A 21,923-nucleotide genomic window follows, 5' to 3' on the forward strand; every position below is an offset into this window, starting at 1 on the left:
GCCCTTCGCTTGATGAGCGTAGCAGACAAGGGGTAAATGTTTGAACTACTCTCTGCTCTCTGTGTGTGTGTGTGTGTGTGTGGTTGCATGTGTGTGTGTGTGTGTTTGCTTGTGTGTGTGTGTGTGTGTTTTATTAACAGGCAGTAAGTGACTTCTTTCTGTTCTGCCTTTTGGATAGCTACTAACCTTTTCTGAATGGACTTAGGATAGTCATTCTGTTTTTGCTTGTTGTTTGTGTGTGTGTGTGTGTGCGTGTGCGTGCACGTGTATGATGAAACAGAAGGTGATGTTTTGTGATTTTCAAATACAGTGTTGTGCTGTGCATATCCTTCCCCTATGACATGTTTGACACAGAAACCGGTTGTGGTTTTGTTTTTTGTTGTTTTTTTTTGTTTTTGTTTTTCTGCAGGGGAGAACGAAGGTCAGTTGCCCCCTGTTCAATGTTAACTCTTTCTTCATTGTGGTTTTTTTTGTTTTTTTGTTTGTTTGGGGGGTTTCTCTCTCTCTCTCTCTCTCTCTTTCTCACACCTCCATCCTCCAGTATTCTCGTAGAATGACTCATGTGTTGTGGTCTTTATGTTTACTGGTTCCTGTGGGGACCTCCTTTTGCTTGCTGTTTTGTTTTGCAGAGATTGTTATCAGATTTTTGTTTGTTTGTTTGTTTTTTTGTTGTTGTTTTTTTTTGGTTGATTTGCATGTCATTATGGCTGTTATGGGCAGACAACTGATTTTTGGTTTTGATTATCGTTCACATGTTCCGTAATATCCAGTCTACAAGGCGCAACTTTAAAAAACAACAACAATTTTTTTTAGTCATATCTGACCCCTGATTCTTAACAGATGCATGCGCCATGTCTGTGTCTGAAAACAGTTTTAATCGTTGATCATTGAAACATTTACTCTCAGTTAATCCTTTACCATGCTTGATCACACCCAACAACTAATCACATGGTTCCAGTCAGATTCTGTCATAAGGCTTGAAGAAAATTTCTGGATTCCCTTCACAGACACGTAGTGACATGCAGCCTTTTAAGATATCTGTGCCTGCTTGGCAACATGTAGGAATGTGTGAGATTTATTGATGCTTACCTGCCAATATACTGTCTGTGAGGATCTGAATTTGAATCCCAGTCTTGCCCTTTCTCCCAAGTTTGACTGGAAAATCAGTCTGAGTGTCTAGTCATTTGGATGGGACAATGAAATGAGATCCCATGTGCAGCACGCAGTTGAAGCATGAAAACTCTGTAAAAGCCAGATCCATTGAATTATAAGTGTTGTCCTCTGGCAAAATTCTGTAGACAAAATCATCTCTGATAGGTACACAAATAGATATATATATATTCATTCACTCAAAGCATAACTAAGAGTGTTTGGTTAATCTGCTAGTCAGGCATCTGACGAGGAGATGTGGTGTAGCATATAAGGATTTGTTCTCATGCAGTGACGCCTTCTAGAGAAACTGAAACTGGCAACATGTTGCCACCAAAGTGATGAAAGAGGTTTTCAAAAGGCACAGATGGTTCCAGAAACCCAGTGACATGGAAAATTTGGCTGCAGACAACAGAGCAGAGTTTCAGTTTCAAGGCGGTGTCAAAGCATGCAGACCAATCCACACTGGCCACACCTTACCTGTTTGTAGATATATTTATAACAAGATGCCTGACCTGCGCTTAAGGTGAAATGGATTGACCATTGGAACAGCCATAAAATGTGCGCATGAGTTTTAATTTGTCGTTGAAAGTGTTGTCAGATTGAAGGCAGTCAGTATGATTGGCATTGTATTCTTCAAATGCTCAAAATATTGTGACATGTAAAGCGCCTACCTCAGCTAATCTCCTGCCCTTTTCAACATTCAGAACTAGTTGAGCCAGGGTTCTGGGATGTGTTGCTTCATTTTCTGTTGATTTTGTACTGCTCTTTTTTCTGACCTGACCAAGATTATGACAGCACTAGCATTGTACAGGTGAAGTAATAGATGCACCAACCTTTTTTTTTTGTTTATATTTAACCTGCACTTTTTTTTCTTTCTTTTTTTATGTAACTGCCCCATAATATGCACCATTTCTGTGGCATTATTCCCTTGCTGCTCATTCTGAGTTCCCCCACAAACAACCAAGCTTTGGTTCCTTCTTTCTGTAAGGGATTAATAAAGTGACGTTGTATTGTGTTTGTTGTACCATATTGGTTTTGAGATTCTGGCATCAAGGAAGAAGCCTGATCAAATTCAGACATGGTGAAATAACTTGGGTTTCTGCGTGACTGGGCACACATGTTATTAGTGCAAGTTTGTATATGTTTCTAGTGATGCATGGGAACGCATGTAGTCTATGAACTTTGCAGTACTGGGGTTATTGAAGAATCAGCAGTGGGGTTTACAGTCAAGCTGACTGCAGAGGTCATTTGTGAGCATTTATTAAGGGAGGGAAAAAGTTGAAAAACATCTGATAAAAAAAAAAAATGTAAACATATTTTATATATATGCTAGTGTGAGCTGGGTTTTTTTTTGGTTTTTTTTTTGGTTGGTTTTTTTGGGTTTTTTTACTATACAGATGTATCATACAAATCAAGAGTGATCAATACATTGCAGAAGATTTTTTTAATACTTTTTTTTTTTTAAACTGTTTGTAAAAGTGCATCTGTGTATGCCCAACATACATGTAAAGGTCAGTAGAAATGCCTACGTGCACTTACCCACGTGCAGCCGTGCAGAGAAGTGTAGGACGTAGGAGTGTGTGTGTGTGTGTGTGTGTGTGTGCCCGCCTGCATAATAATGACAGAAGTGCATTGTGAGGGGAAGAGAAAAGAAAAGAAAGGGTCTCCTGACCTAGCACCTGCTGTACTGGCCAGTCCCATGGAAAACAGCGCTGAGGTGGTGGCGGCGAGATGAAGGGGCTCTTTTGCTGGCGTTGATCGAGCTGCATTGATCGCGTGGGCACTGAGCCCACGCGCCCGGTGTCACAGCCCCAGAACTACCCCTCCCCCTAGCTGGGTTTTAACCCCAGGGGTAAAATCTGTCTAGCCCAGATTTTAATCCCTGGGTGGATAGCAGCGCAGTTAGCATGGAATGGGGTCAATTTGAACTAGTCAGAATTGACCCCCCCCCCCCCCCCACTTCTCCCCCCCTCCACACACACACACACACCCATTCCCCAAGATGGGTTTTATCTCTCCTTCCAAAGAATATGGGTCATCATTCAACTGGCTAGTTTGAAATGACCTAAAGAGTGAACCCAGTGAGAATACACAAGTTGTTAAAGTAGAACTCTCCTACATTGTTTCCATTTTCAGTTGGAATGGAAAGGAGTTGGGATTGGGAGGGTCAGTAAAAGCTAGCGCAAAACTACCCCACCCCCACCCACACCCCCACCAACTTTTTTCAACAGATTGATAAAACAACCGCCAGAGTGGATCAATTCTGACAAGCCACCACAATTGACCGACCACGAGGCAAATTCAGAACAACCCACCCCCTGAGGGTAAAACTCAGGGTGGGGGAGGGGGGGGGAGATAGTTTGAGGCTGCTGCTGCACCAGGTCTTTTTGCACTGGGCGCTGAGTGGTGTGGCACCGCAGCCACTGCATTGTTCTCTCCCCCTGTGTGTGTGAATGCGACTGTCTGGTCATTAGTTGTGGGCTTCTTTTGGGGGGGAGCTGTAGAGACAGGCCTGGGTGTTTATGGGGCCACTCCTGTCAGGGCTGTTGCATATTCATCACGTCACTCATTGTGTGGGATTGATTGGAGTCGCTCTTTGCGTTTTGTTTTACTTAGCTCTTTCTTTCTCTCTCACTCTTTCTCTTTTGTCTCTGTCTGAAGTCTCTCTCTCTGTCTCTCTCTCTCTCTCTCTCTCTCTCTCTCTCTCTCTCTGTTCCTTTCATCTCTCTCTGGTTCTCTCTTTCTCTGTCTGTCCCTTGCGCTGGGTAGAAAAAGGTGTGTACAGTTGCTTATCGCATTTCCTGGTGAAATAGATTTTTGTTTCCTTCCTCTCTCTCTCTCTCTCTCTCTCTCTGTCTGTCTGTCTGTCTATTTTTCTTCCACTCTCTCTCTCAGTGTCTCAGTTTTTTTTCCCCCTGTTTGTTCCATGTAGCATGCATTCATGTATAAGAAGGTAAATCGATTATTCTTGTCAAAAAGCACCAGCATGAAAAACCAAGATAATAGCGGCACAGTGAACACAGTGTAGATATAGCACTTATTGGTGGTGGGTGGTTGTTGTGATTTGTCTGTGTTGTGCGTTTATGTGCTTGTTTATTAAGTTTAAGGTTGTTTTTTTTAAATAATCCAATTTTTGTGTGGAACTTGACATTTCACAAAATATGGAAAGAAAAAACTGCAAATACACACACACACACACACACACACACACACACACACACACACACACACACACACACACACACACACACATATATATACGTAACCCCTCCCCCCACCCCCCTCCCCAATCTCTTTCTGCCTGTCTCTCCCTCTCTCGCTCTCCCTCTCTCTGGCCCTCCTCTGTATCTCTCTCCACACCTTTATCTCTTCCTACACTTTCTCCTTCCTCTCTCTCTATCTCTTTCTTCATCTTTCAATCTCTCTCTCTCCCTCACCCTCTCTCTGGCCCTCTCTCTGTATCTCTCTCCACACTTTTCTCCCTTCCTTCACTTTCTCCTTCCTCTCTCTCTCTCTCTCTCTCTCTCTCTCTCTCTCTCTCTCTTTCTTCATCTCCTTCAGTCTCTCTATCTCCCTCTCTTGCCCTCCCTCTATATCTCTCTCCACACCTTTCTCTCCTCCTACACTTTCCCCTTCCTCTCTCTCTCTCTCTTTCTTCATCTCTTTCAATCTCTCTCTCTCTTCCTCTCTCCTCCCCTCTCGTCCTCTCGCCCTCTCCCCTTCCCTCTCTCTCTCTCTCCCCATCTCACTCTCTCTCTCTCTCTCTCTTCCTTCTGTTGTTGATGGTCTGAAAGTGGGCTCAGGATAATGGTCATAAGTAAGGCAAGTTTAAAAGTTAAAAAACAACAACAAACAAACATCAGATTCTGAAAATCTGAGTGATATGTTGGGTTTTTGTTGTTGTAGTTGTTAATTTCTTTGGTTTCCTTCTCTTTTTTTTTTTTTTTTTTTGTAAATGTTTGTTTGTCTTCTTCTTGTTTATTCGTGGTCAGGTCTAGTCTTATTGTTTATTTCTGTTTGCGTTTACTTTCATGCCATTGTCCAAGGATGTGTTTTGTGCTGTGCATGGTAGCTAGACATCCTGCACTGAGCACAGGTCACCCAGATTGGAACACTGTCTGACTTTCTGTTGTTGGTGTTGTTTTGTGTTGTTGTTGTTGTTGTTATTGTTGTTGTTGTTGTCTTGCACCTGATCCAGTAGCTGTCAGCATTGTAGATGCAGATCTATCCCTAACATTACGATCAGGTGAGGGCTTCCATTATTCCATATTCACTGATCAAAGCACAGAATGGGGCAGACATTTTAGGCCTCCCACTTCTACCACCCTCACACACACACACACACACACACACACACACACACATGTATGTATGTATGTACACACATGTATGCACACACACATACACACAGTGTCTTTCTGGGGGTGGGGGGGTTGTTTGTTTTGTTTTGTTTTTTATAACAAGAAAAAATTGTATTCAGCGAAACAAACATAAAAATGGCTGCCTCTTCTGCTGGCGCATGCATACACACACACACACACACACACACACACACACACACACACACACACACACACACACACACACAGCCCTCTCATAACATCTGAAACAATTAAGAATTCAGCACCTTTTTGGCAGAAGAGAAGAATTGATCAGAATGAGATCTTTGTCTTTTTCCTCATGAAAAAAACAAAAACAAAACAGGATTGGATCAGTATGCAAAGTATGAATGTCCAGAATGAATCATTGAAATATAATAATTTATGTGATATTTTTAAGGAAGAAAACTATTATCTCCCTTCAAATAGCATAAACCTTCAGTGATAATAAATTTCATTGTTTGCTGGAAAGGGGAATGTTCTGCAATAATAATGTAGGTTTTTTTTGTTTTGTTTGCTTTTTAGTTTGTTTTGTTTGTTTTTTGTTGTTTGATTGTTTTTCTTTTGTTTTTTCTTTTCTGCTTTTTTGGGGGGATGGATGTCTGCATATATGTACAAAATTTTGTGTCCTTTTTTTTTTTCCATACCAGTATTTCCCGCACCTCCCATTGTTGAGTTATGTATTCTATTAGTACTACTAATCTGGTTAGAAAGGAAATCTTGTCACACCTGACTCTGCTACATTTAGCCCTCCACACTGATTTCAGCAGTGCTGAATGAGTATTTAATTATCATGTGAGTTACATTTTTTATGTAGATTTTCATAATGTAGATCATTGTTGCTTTTTTTTCTTTCTTTTTTTTTTTTCACTATCAGTGTATCTCTTATCTGTGTTTTGCCAAAAAGTGTGTTTGTATGCATGGGTCATGTGTTTGTGTGCACGTGCATGGATATGTACATCGTATGTATGTATGTAAGTGTATATGAACATGCATGTGTGACCATTAGAAGCAAAATGGAGAAACAGCGACACAATGATAATGAAGCATTTTGATAGCACACCCCTTGAGTTTTGTTGAGAGTTCTGTTTTTGCTTCAGAAGAAGAGATTTTTTTTTTTTTTTTTTTTTTTAAATGCAAGGGAACATGCTGGAAAGAACAATACACAGATTCTTTAAATATTGTTCAGAGGTGTGTATGTTTCAGAAGAAGAGATTATGATAATGTAAAGGAGCATGCCAGAAAGAGAGATATATACAGATAGCTTGAGTGGTTGATGATATATGTATATAATTTGATTCATAACTGTTCTTATGATGTAAAGTTTTCTCGTTGACTAGTAGACTTGTGACAAGGTCTGTATGAACATGTCAGTCAAGGAACCACTGGCTGGTCAATATGGATTTGTTAGAGATGCATAAATATATATCAGTCATATTTCTGAATCAGATTAATAACACCCCCTTTAGTGTGATATGGCGGATCCTCCACAAAAGTTCACAGAATGTAATGATAAGTTGCATGTAGGTACGAAAAGAGCATAATTATCAGTTGTGTTCAGAGGTGTGAAGAATATTATAATGGGAGTCTGTGTTGGTATGTAAAAAGTGTAAAGGTCAGATCAACAGTGACATGTAAATTGTGTAATGATCAATTTTGTGCAGAGATGTGGATAGGACATTGATCAGGCCCATGTGGATATGTAAAGTGTGTGATGTCTGTGTCATGATCACATCCATGTGGACATGTAAAGTGTGTGATGATTGTGTCATGATCACATCCATGTGGACATGTAAAGTGTGTGATGATTGTGTCATGATCACATCCATATGGACATGTGAAGCATGTGATGGTTGTCATCAGGCCCATGTGGACATGTAGAGTGTGTGATGATTGTGTCATGATCACATCCATGTGGACATGTAAAGTGTGTGATGATTGTGTCATGATCACATCCATGTGGACATGTAAAGTGTGTGATGATTGTGTCATGATCACATCCATGTGGACATGTAGAGTGTGTGATGGTTGTGTCATGATCAGGCCCATGTGACATATAAAGTGTGTGACGATTGTCATCAGGCCCATGTGGACATGTAGAGTGTGTGATGATTGTGTCATGATCACATACATATGGACATGTAAAGTGTGTGATGATTGTGTCATGATCACATACATATGGACATGTAAAGTGTGTGATGATTGTGTCAAGATCACATACATGAGGACATGTAGAGTGTGTGATGACTGTGTCATGATCACATCCATATGGACATGTGAAGCATGTGATGGTTGTCATCAGGCCCATGTGGACATGTAGAGTGTGTGATGTCTGTGTCATGATCACATCTATGTGGACATGTAAAGTGTGTGATGATTGTGTCATGATCACATCCATGTGGACATGTAAAGTGTGTGATGATTGTGTCATGATCACATACATATGGACATGTAAAGTGCGTGATGATTGTGTCAAGATCACATACATGAGGACATGTAGAGTGTGTGATGACTGTGTCATGATCACATCCATATGGACATGTGAAGCATGTGATGGTTGTCATCAGGCCCATGTGGACATGTAGAGTGTGTGATGATTGTGTCATGATCACATTCATGTGGACATGTAAAGTGTGTGATGACTGTGTCATGATCACATCCATGTGGACATGTAAAGTGTGTGACGATTGTCATCAGGGCCATGTGGACATGTAGAGTGTGTGATGACTGTGTCATGATCACATCCATGTGGACATGTAAAGTGTGTGACGATTGTCATCAGGCCCATGTGGACATGTAGAGTGTGTGATGACTGTGTCATGATCACATTCATGTGGACATGTAAAGTGTGTGACGATTGTCATCAGGCTCATGTGGACATGTAGAGTGTGTGATGATTGTGTCATGATCACATCCATGTGGACATGTAAAGTGTGTGACGATTGTCATCAGGCTCATGTGGATATGTAAAGTGTGTGATGGTTGTGTCATCATCAGGCCCATGTGACATATAAAGTGTGTGACGATTGTCATCAGGCCCATGTGGACATGTAAAGTGTGTGATGATTGTGTCATGATCACATCTATGTGGGCATGTAAAGTGTGTGATGATTGTGTCATGATTCACATACACGAGGACATGTAAAGTGTGTGATGATTGTGTCATGATTCACATACATGAGGACATGTAAAGTGTGTGAATTCATTTCTTGGTGAAACAGAGTTGAGAGGGGTGGGAGAGTTGAATCTGCCTTCCCTGGAACAGTGCAGAGACACTATGCAGTCCAAAAAAGAGTGAAATATATGGCTATTGTTAGACTCTTACTTAGATACTTCAGCGTCGTTGGACACATGAGGCAGTGAAGGCAATGCACAGTACAGTGCACGGTCCTCCGCCAGTTTGCTGGTGACACCCCATCATCTGTTGTGACAAGTCTGAGGTTTCTCTCTCCACTGTTTGCTGCTGGTTTATATTGGGTCACCCCCTCGTTCTCTGACCTGTGGGTGTCCATTTCATGGTTTGAGGTTTTCAAGGGGATTGATCATGTTTTTTTTATGACATTGTGTGTGTGTTTTGTGCATGAAACATGTCTTTGACGGCGCACTCAGCTGTTGTCAAGAGCTGGTCCACAGACACTGCAGTGCAGTTGTACTGAAGTTGGTTGTTGCACACTGCAGAGCAGCTGTACGGATAGGGTACAAAGTATGAAGTTGGTTGTTGTACACTGCAGTGCAGCTGTACCGATGGAGTACAAAGTGTGAAGTTGGTGGTTGCAGTGATTGTTTTGTTGCTGATTTATCATGGTGTGCGTGTGTGTGCATGTGTGTCCAGAAAATCAACCACTTCCCCGGCATGAACGAGATCTGCCGCAAGGACCTGCTGGCTCGCAACCTGAACCGCATGATGAAGATGTTCCCCAAGGAGTACAACATCTTCCCCAAGACCTGGTGTCTTCCTGCTGAGTGAGTTCTGTTCTTTTGGTTCCATGTCTCTTTCTGTGCTGTCTTGTGGGGGTGGGAGTGGGGGGCGGGCATCATGGTGGTGTCGCTTGGATATTTGACTTCTGATCCAGTGTTCACTAGTGATCGGAGGTTTTGAGGACTCTGTTTCAGTATTTGTATTTGTATTTCTTTTTATCACAACAGATTTCTCTGTGTGAAATTCGGGCTGCTCTCCCCAGGGAGAGCGCGTCGCTACACTACAGCGCCACCCATTTTTTTGTATTTTTTCCTGCATGCAGTTTTATTTGTTTTTCCTATCGATGTGGATTTTTCTACAGAATTTTGCCAGGAACAACCCTTTTGTTGCCGTGGTTTCTTTTACGTGCGCTGAGTGCATACTGCACACGGGACCTCGGTTTATCATCTCATCCGAATGACTAGCGTCCAGACCACCACTCAAGGTCTAGTGGAGGAGGAGAAAATATCGGCGGCTGAACCATGATTCGAACCAGCGCGCTCAGATTCTCTCACTTCCTAGGCGGACGCGTTACCTCTAGGCCATCACTCCACCAGTATGGTGTCTTTGGGAAAAGGCACTTTACTCTTCTAATTTTCCTCTTTCCACCCAGATGTGAATGGATACATGAATTCGGTCAGGGGAAGGTTAAAAACAGCGGAAGGAGAGGATTGAGAACTGCCTTTCCCAAGTTGAGCCATGGACTTGGTGCATATGAAATCACTGCCCCAGCAGTTGTTAAAAGGTTATGGGACCTTTGACCTTTAACCTTTTGTCAGGGGTGGTGGGAGAACAGCAAGATCCTTCTTTCCTTGATTCTGTTTTGTCTTCTGGAAAAGGATCTCTGTGAGTGCGTATGTATGTGGATGCAGTGTGAGTTTGTGTCTGTTTTCAAACAGAACAACATGTCACTAATATGTTTATGGGAATTTATGACGTAATGGTTTGTTTTTGTTTTTGTTTTTTTGTTGTTGTTGTTGTTTAGTTTTTGTTGTTTTTATGAACACACACTAAACAACCCCCAAAAAAAAAACCACATCAATAAGATGTTAAAAGTCTGTTATAAAACAAGGATTTTTGCCATGTTTTGGCAACCTTTTAAAAATGTTACTGATAATTTTTTTTTTTTTTATATTTCTGTTTGAGTGCATCCTGTGGTGTGTTCCATATGTGAGATACTGTAAGTGAAATGTGATAAGATGTGACACGATATGTCATGGTGCTGGATCAGTGGCTCACTACACTACTTTACTGTTATCAGCTTTGAAAGCATCAACAACTAATCACCAACCTCTCATCTAAGAAGTTGTTATTGTGCCATGAAGAAACTAAACTTATTTTCACTATGGAGTGGTGGCCTGGAGGTAAAGCGTCCGCCTAGGGATCGAGAGAATCTGAGCGCGCTGGTTCCAATCACGGCTCAGCCACCGATATTTTCTCCCCCTCCACTAGACCTTGAGCGGTGGTCTTGATGCTAGTCATTCGGATGAGACAATAAACCGAGGTCCTGTGAGCAGCATGCACTTAGCACATGTAAAAGAACCCACGGCAACAAAAGGGTTGTTCCTGGCAAAATTCTGTAGAAAAATCCACTTCAATACGAAAAACAAAGAGAAATCTGTTGTGACAAAAAAATAGAAATAGAAGTTTGATGATATCTGGAACTCGATCACTCACCCACTATATCCATTTTTTGAAACAAATTAAGAATCATATGATATTTGTTCTTCATCGTGGCCTATGTATGTCATGAAGCTTAGTTGTCCCTCTTCCCACTCCTCCCTTTCTCTCTCTCTTCCTTTTTTCCTGGCAAAAAAGTATCTGTGTAGTGTATGTCCTTGTGGGTGTGTGTGTGTGTGTGTTGTTGTTGTTGTTGAGACTCAGTTTTTGGGCTTTTTTAGATTTGATGCATGTATGTTTTAATGTGGTGTTACATGCCATGTTCTATTGTATGTGTATTTTTTTCATTGGAAACATGCTTGTCACCCACTACATGGGTAGTTTGCATTGTTATAGGTGCTATGTATTATTATTGTTAGTGATATTATTATTATTTGGCGTGGGGTTTTTTTTTGTGTGTGTATTCACAGCTACGGAGACTTTCAAGCCTACACACGACAGAAGAAGAACAAGACGTACATTCTGAAGCCCGAGTCGGGATGTCAGGGCCGGGGCATCTGGATAACGCGCAACCCCAAAGACATCAAGCCCCACGAACACATGATCTGCCAAGTGTACACAAACAAGGTATGGGGGGACAGAGCATAGCAAAAGGGATCTCTGGCTCTGAGACATAGTGGATGGGTTTTGCCTGTTTGGACTGATGTGTGGGTGGATTTGTGTGTGTGTGTAGGTTTTGGGGTGGTATGGGTTGTTTTGTTTTTTTTACATGTGGATGGATTTTGTGTGTGTGTGTGTGTGTGTGTGTGTGTGTGTGTGTGTGTGTGTGGAGGTTTTGGGGTGGTATGGTTTTTTTGTTTTTTTACATGTGGATGGATTTTGTGTGTGTGTGTGTGTGTGTGTGTGTAGGTTTTGGGGTGGTACGGGGTTTTTTTTTTACATGTGGATGTTTTTGTTGTTTTGTTTTTTTGGGGGGTGGGGGGGTTGCATATTAAGAAACACCATCAATTATATTGGTCTTTCAGTGACACAAACAGCAAATAAAAAAAGGTCAGAAGTTCACTCACATACTTTCCCTCTCAAGGAATCTTTGCATAATGAAGGCGCTCCATTTCATACTATGTACTGTGGATCCACATGTTTCTTTTGTGTGTGTGTATGTGTGTGTGGATGTGTACATGCACACGCGCGCTCGTGTGTGTGTGTGTGTGCATGTTTTCTTGCTTGTTTGAAAGCACCATATAAATATATTGTTAGTAGGAGTAGTAGCAGTAATAGTAGTATGTTACATCTGTACTTATTACTATTATTACTGTTATTATTACTGTTAAATCATACATATGTTAGAAGCAAAAATTAACAGATGAATAGGAAAGAAAAGTTAAGAGGACAACACTTACATTGCCATGGGTTCTTTTTCAGTGCGCCGAGTGCGTGCTGCACCTCGGTTCATCATCCCATCTGAATGACTATACGCTTCCGTCAAACTTAGGAGAAAGGGCGAGACTGGGATTTTGAACCCAGACCCCTCACAGACACCGTATTGACAGATGAGCGTCTTAACCATTCTGCCACCTTCCTTGATGTGTTTCAGCCGTACTTGATAGACGGGTTCAAGTTTGACCTTCGGATCTACACGTTAGTGACGTCATGCGACCCTCTGCGGATTTTCGTCTTCAAGGACGGTCTGGCCCGCTTTGCTACTAACAAGTACTGCGAGCCCACCCACAACAACACTGTGAGTAGGGGGGGGGAGGGAGGGGGAGGGGGAGGATGGTCACCAGACTGGGAGGGGGTCAAGGGGGTGGGGGAGGGTTAGATAGATGGGGTCTGCTTTGTCTGTGTATTTTTTGTGTGTGGTGTGGGAGGAGGGGGAATTTTGTTTAATGTCCCATCACAAATACTGGTGATTGTATATGTTTTGTTTAACTGTATTAATTTTCTGCATTTTAAAGTTATCATTTGAAAATGAATAAACAAGTAAGATAGGAGAGGAGGGGGAGAGTTGAAAAGTAAGTTGGGGGAGGGGGACAAGGTAGATGGAGGATGGAGTCAGAGATGAATCTTTGAAAAAGATTTATGCAGTACAGTGCAATACAATACAATGCAGTACATAGGAAATTATTTGGTGTGTGTGTATGTGATTGAAACCATTTATATTTTATTTTAGCAGTTTGTTGAAAGTAGGTGGGAGAGTGTGTTTGAAAGTAGCGGGGAAATTCGTCTCTACAGAATGGGAAAGGTTACACTTGTAACTGTTTTTATCACCAGTTAAGTTTTGTTTGTGCTTTTAAGTTTGGTAAAATTAAGCAAAAGGTAAAGATGAAGTCTACTTTATCTACTATGATGTCAAGTCAGTGAGAGACTGCAAGTTGTTTTGATTTTAGGGTGTGATACCAGTGATGTTACTTTTTATCCTGTATGTCCTGACATGGGTCAGACCTGAAAGATGAAGCATTCTTGATTCTTGCTGGGAAAGAGGGGAGGATGAGGAGGTGTGTGTTTTGTGCATGCATGCATGAGTGTGTATGTGACTGTGAGTGTATGTATTGTGTGAGTTGTATGTGTTTGTGTGCATAGAGGTAGAGTGCGCATACAGACACAGGCATGCATATATATGTGTGTGTGTGCACTAGCTGTCTTTGCCATTTTTTGTGTGCACTGTATGTTTGAAAACATAAGTGGATCTGAAATCTCTCTTTTTTTTTCTTCTTTTTTTTTGTCTGAAGGCTTAGGAGTAATGAGAATATACAGTACTGTGGGTTTTTTTTGTTGTTGTTTTTTACCCTTTTCAGAGATCAGCGTATACGCATTTGTGCCCACACATGCACGTGTACACACTTCCGAACACATTTGAACACATCCAAACACATTTGAATAGGAATCACACACACACTACACATGCACACACATATATCCCTATCCTTCTCGAAGTCAGTATCACACCAAAGTGTATACGTCTCTGTTTCTAAGATTGCCTGTGTTGGTTGTGAACAGGATAACGTTTTCATGCATCTGACCAACTACGCCATTAACAAGAACAGTGAGGACTTTATCAGAGACGATGAGGCGGGTAGCAAACGGTGAGTAATAATGATGATAATGATAGAATAATGATAATAATAACAATGATGATGATAATAATAATGATAATAATAATGTGAATTTATATAGTGTCTGTTATTTGAATAGGGTTCTATGTGCTCGTAGCACACGTAAAAGAACCCACGGCAACAAAAGGGTTGTTCCTGGCAAAATTCTGTAGAAAAATCCATTTCGATAGGAAAAACAAATAAAACACTGTTTTGCTTTCCATTTGAACTTAAGTGCATTTTTTGGATCAACATAATCCTAGTTAGGAGCGACTTTTTTTTCTTTTTCTTTTTTTTGTATATTTTCTATTGCTTTCCAAGAATTCATCACTTTGTTAAATGGTGACCTGTTAAAACTGAGTAAATATGTTAGATAGCAAAAAGGTTTCAGATTTTTAAAAATATATGAAAAAAAAAATTTAATATAAAAAAAAAAAGTGAAAGAGAACACTTTGTGTTGAGAGAGACCCCTTGATCTTTTCTTTCCCTCACCCGCACACCCTCACCCCCCCCACACACAGACGGATCAGCACCATCAACAGGTACCTGGCCAACAAAGGGGTGGACGTGGACAAGCTGTGGGGCGACATCGATGACACCATCATCAAGACCCTCATCTCGGCCCACTCGGTCCTCAAGCACAACTACCGCACCTGCTTCCCCAACCACGTCAAGGGCAGCGCCTGCTTCGAGATCCTCGGCTTTGACGTGCTGCTGGACAAGAGGCTCCGCCCCTACGTTATTGAGGTTGGCGGGGGGGTGGGTGGGGGGGGGTCGGGAGGGGAGAGCGGGTGGGGGAGGGAGCGCGGGGGGTGTGGGGGGGGAGAGGGGTGTGTGTGTGTTTGTGTTATGTGTATGTGTGCAGTTGTGTGTGTGTTGGTGTGTAATTGTGTTTGTGTATATGCATTGTCTGTGCTTGTAACTCTGTGTGTGTATGTCTGTGTGTGTATGTAATCCTGTGTATGTCTGTGTGTGTGTGTTTACAACTCTGTATGTGTATGTGTGTCTATAACTATGTATATGTATGTGTAACTCTGTGTGTGTGTGTAACTGTGTGTGTGTGTGTATGTGTGAGTGTGTGTGCACATGTTTGTGTGTGCAACTCTCGTATATGTTTGTGTATATGCATGTGTGATTGTGTGTGTGTGTGACTGTGTTTGTCAGTATGTATATGAATGTGTAACTTTGTGTGTATGTGTGTGTAACTATGTATGTGTGTGTTTGAAACTCTGTATGTATGTGTGTAACTGTATGTGTACATGTGTGTGTGTGTGTGTAACTGTGTGTATATGTGTGACCTAACTCTGTATGTATGTGTGTGAAGTAACTCTGTGTATGTGTGTGTGTGTGACACACAACAGGTGAACCACTCCCCCAGTTTCTCCACGGACGCCCAGCTGGACCGAGAGATCAAGGGCACCCTCATCTGGGACACGCTGGGCCTCATCAACTTTGGCGCCATCGACCGCCGACGATGCCTTGAGGAGGAGCGTCGCCGTATCAAGGACAGGCTGCTGGGGAAGAACACCAAGAAGGAAACCAAGTGGGTTGTTAGGAGTGTGTGTGTGTGTGTGTGTGTGTGTGTGCGTGTGACTGTGTGTATATGTTTATGTGGCATCAAGGAGGAAACGAAGAAGGAAACTAAGTGGGTTGTTAGGAGTGTGTGTGTGTGTGTGTGCGTGTGACTGTGTGTATATGTTTATGTGGCATCAAGGAGGAAACGAAGAAGGAAACTAAGTGGGTTGTTAGGAGTGTGTGTGTGTGTGTTTGACTGTGTGTATATGTTTATGTGGCATCAAGGAGGAAACGAAGAAGGAAACTAAGTGGGTTGTTAGGAGTGTGTGTGTGTGTGTTTGACTGTGTGTATATGTTTATGTGGCATCAAGGAGGAAACGAAGAAGGAAACTAAGGGGGTTGTTAGGGGGGGGTGTGTGTGTGTGAGTGTGTGTGTGTGTGTGTGTGTGTTTGACTGTGTGTATATGTTTATGTGGCATCAAGGAGGAAACGAAGAAGGAAACTAAGTGGGTTGTTAGGAGTGTGTGTGTGTGTGTGTATGTATATGTGTGTGTGTGTGTGGCTGTGTGTATATGTTTATGTCGCATCAAGGAGGAAACAAAGAAGGAAACCAAGTGGGTTGTTAGGAGTGTGTGTGTGTGTGTTTGACTGTGTGTATATGTTTATGTGGCATTAAGGAGGAAACAAAGGAGGAAACCAAGTGGGTTGTTAGGAGTGTGTGTGTGTGTGTATGTATATGTGTGTGTGTGTGTTTGACTGTGTGTATATGTTTATGTGGCATCAAGGAGGAAACAAAGAAGGAAACTAAGTGGGTTGTTAGGAGTGGTGTGTGTGTGTGTGTATGTATATGTGTGTGGGGTGTGTGTGGCTGTTGTATATGTTATGTGGCATCAAGGAGGAAACGAGAAGGAGAAACTAAAGTGGGTTGTAGGAGTGTGTGTGTGTTGTGTTTGACTGTGTGTATATGTTTTGCGATTAAAGAGAGAAACAAAGGAGGAAACCAAGTGGGTTGTTAGGAGTGTGTGTGTGTGTGTGTATGTATATATGTGTGTGTGTGTGTGGCTGTGTGTATATGTTTATGTCGCATCAAGGAGGAAACAAAGAAGTAAACCAAGTGGGTGTTAAGAGTGCTGTATGTGTTTGTGTGTGTGCGACTATGTGTGTGTGTCTATGTCTGTGTGTATATGTTTATATCACATCAAGGAGGAAACGAAGAAGTAAACCAAGTGGTTGTTGAGAGTGTGGTTTGTGTGTGTGTGTGCGTGTCACTGTGTGTACATGTTTTTGTCGCATCAAGGAGGAAACGAAAGAAGCAAACCAAGTGGATGTTTGTGTTTGTGTGTGTGTGTGTGTGTGTGTGTGTGTGTGTGTGTGTTCATGTCACATCAAGGAAGAAACTAAGAACGAAAACAAGTAGGTGTTAGAAGTGTCTGAGTGACTCTGTGTGTATGTGGCTCTCTATGGTTGTTGGGTGGGTGTGTGTGTGTGTGTGTGTGTGTGGCTGTCTATGGGTGTTAGGAGTGTGTGTGTGGGTGGGTGGGTGTCTGTGTGACTATGTGCATGCGTGGCTCTTCATTTCACACAGAAAAACCCGTTGTGAGAAAAGAGTGATACAATATGATAGAGTACAATAGCGTGGATGTCTGTCTCCCCACCACCACCCCCAACCCCACCCAGGGAGGAGCTGGAGGTGGCCCAGCAGCAGTACCTGGAGCAGCTGGAGTGCTACGAGGACACCCACCTGGGCAACTTCCGCCGCATCTTCCCCGTGCCCGGCTGCGAGAAGTACGACAAGTACTTCCACAGCAGTGGCACCCTCTTCCAGGAGACGGCCGCCTTCCGCGCCCGCTCAGAGCTGGCCAGGTGTGTGGTGTGTGTATGGCTGGGGAGGGAGGGGGGAGGAGAGAGGGGGCAGAGAGAGAAGAGACGAGTGGATGTGTCAACCTTTTTTTTTTTTCTTTCTTTTATTTTGGTTGGATTTACCCTACTTGGTTACTTTTGATTCTGCTTCGATGGTCATTGAAAAGGAGTGTGGATGTTTTTACAGTTCAAGCCCAGTTTTTCATATGAAAGATAATAGAGAATATTCATTCTGAGTCAAGGTACGAAGACAGATTTGTCTTTTGATATTGGGTAAAGTAATCCAAGACATTCATGATTATAGCTAACCATCACATTCAATCACACACAGACACACACATACACACGCACAAGTACACATGCAAGTGCTTACACCCCAACCCAATGACACACTCGCACATGCACACGCACATATACACTATGCATGCACTGGCTCACATGCACACACACACACATACACACTCACAAAACCCTCCTGCCACCCCCTCTCCTCACACGTACACACACATGCACACGCACGCACGCACACACACACATTCGCATGCTCGCACACGCACACACATACGCATGCTCGCACACGCACACACATACGCACGCACACACATACACACAAGCCGTAAGGTCACTCTGTTACCCCCCTTATTGCAGACAACAGTGGGAAGAGATTTTCCTTTCACACACAGACACACACACACACACACACACACACACAGAACCCTCCTACCTCCTCCTCACACACACACACACAGAGAAAACCCTCCTGCCTCCTCCTCACACACACACACACATGCACACACACACAAACACACACACACACACACACACACACACACAAACAAACACAGAACCCTCCTGCCCTCCTACTCCACCACACACACAAAACACACACACACAAACACACACATACACAGAACCCTCCTGCTCCCCTTCCTCCAACACACACACAAACACACACACACACACACACACACACACACACACACACACACACACACACACAAACACACACACACAGAAAACCCTCCTGCCCCCCTCCTCACACACACACACAGAACACAGGCCTTAACATCACACATTCACAACCCCCGCCCCCCCCCCCCCCCCCCCCCACCCGGATCCTTGTTAACAGACAACAGCGGGAGGAGATCCTGCGGAAGAAGGAGAAAATGGAGCAGATGCTGAAGAAGGGCAAGCGGGGGGAGGGAGGGGGCATGCGCCCCGAGAGCCCCACCACCCGCCGCAAGCGCCCCTCCTGGCACCGCAACCCCACCTCCCACTTCCGGCCCCGCCTCACCCAGCACTCGCACCACCACGAGGTCGGTCCCTGGCTTCTGTCTCGTCTTATATGTTTGCGCGGTGTGTGCGTGGTGTTATGTTTTACGTTGTTGTGTTGGCTGTCTCGTCCTTATTATGTGGCGTGTTGTGTTTTATGTTGTTGTGTTGGTTGTCTCGTCCTTATTGTGTGTGGTGTTATGTTTTATGTTGTTGTGTTGGCTGTCTCTTCCTTATTATGTTGCGTTTTATGTTTTACGTTGTTGTGTTGGCTGTCTCGTTTTTATTGTGTGTGGTATGATGTTTTACGGTGTTGTGTTTGCTTTCTCTTCCTTATTATGTGTCGTGTTATGTTTTGCGTTGTTGTGTTGGCTGTCTCATCTTTATTGTGTGTGGTGTTATGTTTTGCGTTGTTGTGTTGGCTGTCTCATCTTTATTGTGTGTGGTGTTATGTTTTGCGTTGTTGTGTTGGCTGTCTCATCTTTATTGTGTGTGGTGTTATGTTTTACATTGTTGTGTTTGCATTCTCTTCCTTATTATGTGGCGTGTTATGTTTTACGTTGTTGTGTTGGCTGTCTCGTCTTTATTGTGTGTGGTGTTATGTTTTGCGTTGTTGTGTTGGCTGTCTCGTCTTTCTTGTGTGTGGTGTTATGTTTTATGTTGTTGTGTTGGCTGTCTCGTCTTTATTGTGTGTGGTGTTATGTTTTACATTGTGTTGGCTGTCTCGTCTTTATTGTGTGTGGTGTTATGTTTTACATTGTGTTGGCTGTCTCGTCTTTATTGTGTGTGGTGTTATGTTTTACATTTTGTTGGCTGTCTCGTCTTTATTGTGTGTGGTGTTATGTTTTGCGTTGTTGTGTTGGCTGTCTCGTCTTTATTGTGTGTGGTGTTATGTTTTACATTGTGTTGGCTGTCTCGTCTTTATTGTGTGTGGTGTTATGTTTTACATTGTGTTGGCTGTCTCGTCTTTATTGTGTGTGGTGTTATGTTTTACATTGTGTCAGCTTTCTCGTCTTTATTGTGTGTGGTGTTATGTTTTATGTGCGTTGAAGTTGCTGAGTAGAAGCAGGCTTTCGGTGGTTGGAATTTTCTGAGTGACTGTATGTGGTTGGTTGCAGAACTCATCTTATCAGGTTGACAGGTCTGTCTGTTGTGTGAAGATGTAGGGTGAGAATCCTCTCCGTTCCTTCCCCGACAGGCTCTATTGTGTTCAGCAGTGACTTCTTGACAGAAAATCCAACACACCATACTCGCTGGTCTGGTCTGCAGTCCTTTTTCTGGAAGAGAGCCGGTCTCAGCAAGGCAGGTCTCTTGTAGTGCTGCAATATCCACTTGCAGTCTCAGCAGTTTGTTGTTGATCACCGCTGTCTTTAGTGTGTCACTAATGTCCTGTAGGTCTGCTGGGCTGATGTTTTTTGTTTCTTGTCTGGTGTTGGGTTTTTCAGTCCACTTGTCAGGCTTCCGACAACCCTAAGCCCCATACACCCAGTAAGGCAGACGAACTGTGGCGGGATAGCACCTTCTTGACCGGAGTCTCCCCAGTTTAAAGCAGGTGGTAGCTATCCAGTGAGGTACAATGGCCTCTCCCACTGTCAGAAGTGAACCCTGGTTGCCTCACTCTTTGCCAGTGGAGTTAATGCATAACCATGATTGCCACTTCTTATGTTTTGTCGCCGCTTTACAGTAGTGGAGTTTCCTGTCCATGGTGCAGGCCTGGACAAGGGTGATATGGAAGACAGGCTGTTGCCCATGCAGCAGGTCTCCCCTCTCCACATCACTGATGAAATCCAAGGGAAGGGCATGAGCCCATGCAGCCTGGCACCAGTGCCATAGCAGGAGTTGCCAGAACAATGCTGAAGTCAATGACGAACTGCTGTAAGGACTCCAGGCCAGATTTATCCTCCAGGTTATACTCCCATGATCGGATATAGCCACAAGTCAGTGGAGGTTTGAAATCAGGATTTTCCTTCCCTTAGGTGAGCTACCATCCAAGGTTGATGGGCTTCACCTACCTGGAGCTATCCGTTTTTTAGGCGCCAGAAGCCTGCCTTTGCTCCTTCTTCTGTCAGCTTTCCCCAGTGACACCACGTGGAGGTCAGGAGTTGGCCTTTGTCAGAGGTGATATTTGTCACGCGCCATCAGGATGGATTTGTGGTCGAACAACAGAGCTCACTCCTCACCCGACCTCTGGCGATTGACATCCGTTGTCACCAAACAATGAGACCAGGCATCAAAGGCATTATCAGTTACAAAAATTACAGTGAAATGTAAACAAAAAATAAACGATTACATGGCTTATTGTTCTGCTGAATCTCATTGTAACGAAGACAGTGATGATGATTACGACAGCATGGGAAGAACTGCAGCAGGAAAATCAAAAAAAAGAAATATTCAGGTTTAGCAGAACAAAGATGGTACTGATTTTGGAAGTGAATGCTAAGCCATAATGTCTTCGGACAAGTCTGTGTCCAGCAAATCAGGCTACATACGGGAATAGAGGAACACACACACACACACACACACACACACACACACACACACACACACACACACACACAGGGAGAAGAGGAGAAGAAAAAAAACATTAAAAATAGAAAGAGAGACAGACAGAGAGAAGCGAGAGAGATGTAAACTGAAGGATATTAGGGATACTGGATGAAAACGACAAAAATATTGATAGTAATAGTCAGAGACTTCTTCACACAGCAATAGTTTACAAGTTAGCCAAAAGATAGATCAAAATGTGTCTAAAACTATGCAAATAAAGAAACCCATTGAAACGTAATACAACTCAACTTATCCCTTCCTTTTTTCTCTCCCCTCCTTTGATTTCTTTTTCTGTATAATTTTTTGCAGCCTGGTGAAGGAGGGACAGAACTGCGATCTAAGGTAATTTTAAAAGGGAATTTTAAAAAAATTAAAAAATAAAAGAATTTAAAAAAAGAATAAAAAAGACAGAAAAAGAAGACAAACATGAATAAAAATGGAAATGTTTGAGAGTAGGACACACACACACACCACGAGTGTTCAAATTGTCCCCTGGGATGTTTCTGGGTGGGGGATACTACACCGGCC

General features: G+C 42.9%; 1 protein-coding gene across 6 annotated transcripts in view; it reads left to right on the forward strand.

Annotated features, from left to right (window-relative positions):
* Nucleotides 1-21,923, forward strand: part of LOC143296869 (tubulin polyglutamylase ttll6-like) — an 82,265-nt gene that overhangs the window by 17,583 nt on the left and 42,759 nt on the right. For all 6 annotated transcript variants that reach the window (XM_076608835.1, XM_076608836.1, XM_076608837.1 and 3 more), the window contains exons 6-13: nucleotides 9,364-9,494; nucleotides 11,580-11,736; nucleotides 12,704-12,847; nucleotides 14,107-14,192; nucleotides 14,723-14,948; nucleotides 15,563-15,744; nucleotides 17,394-17,579; nucleotides 18,706-18,892. In XM_076608835.1, the coding sequence (XP_076464950.1) occupies nucleotides 9,364-9,494; nucleotides 11,580-11,736; nucleotides 12,704-12,847; nucleotides 14,107-14,192; nucleotides 14,723-14,948; nucleotides 15,563-15,744; nucleotides 17,394-17,579; nucleotides 18,706-18,892 (1,299 nt within the window). The remainder of the gene's footprint in view (nucleotides 1-9,363; nucleotides 9,495-11,579; nucleotides 11,737-12,703; nucleotides 12,848-14,106; nucleotides 14,193-14,722; nucleotides 14,949-15,562; nucleotides 15,745-17,393; nucleotides 17,580-18,705; nucleotides 18,893-21,923) is intronic.

Source organism: Babylonia areolata, chromosome 22 (assembly GCF_041734735.1).
Source record: "Babylonia areolata isolate BAREFJ2019XMU chromosome 22, ASM4173473v1, whole genome shotgun sequence".
Classification (NCBI taxonomy): domain Eukaryota; kingdom Metazoa; phylum Mollusca; class Gastropoda; order Neogastropoda; family Buccinidae; genus Babylonia; species Babylonia areolata.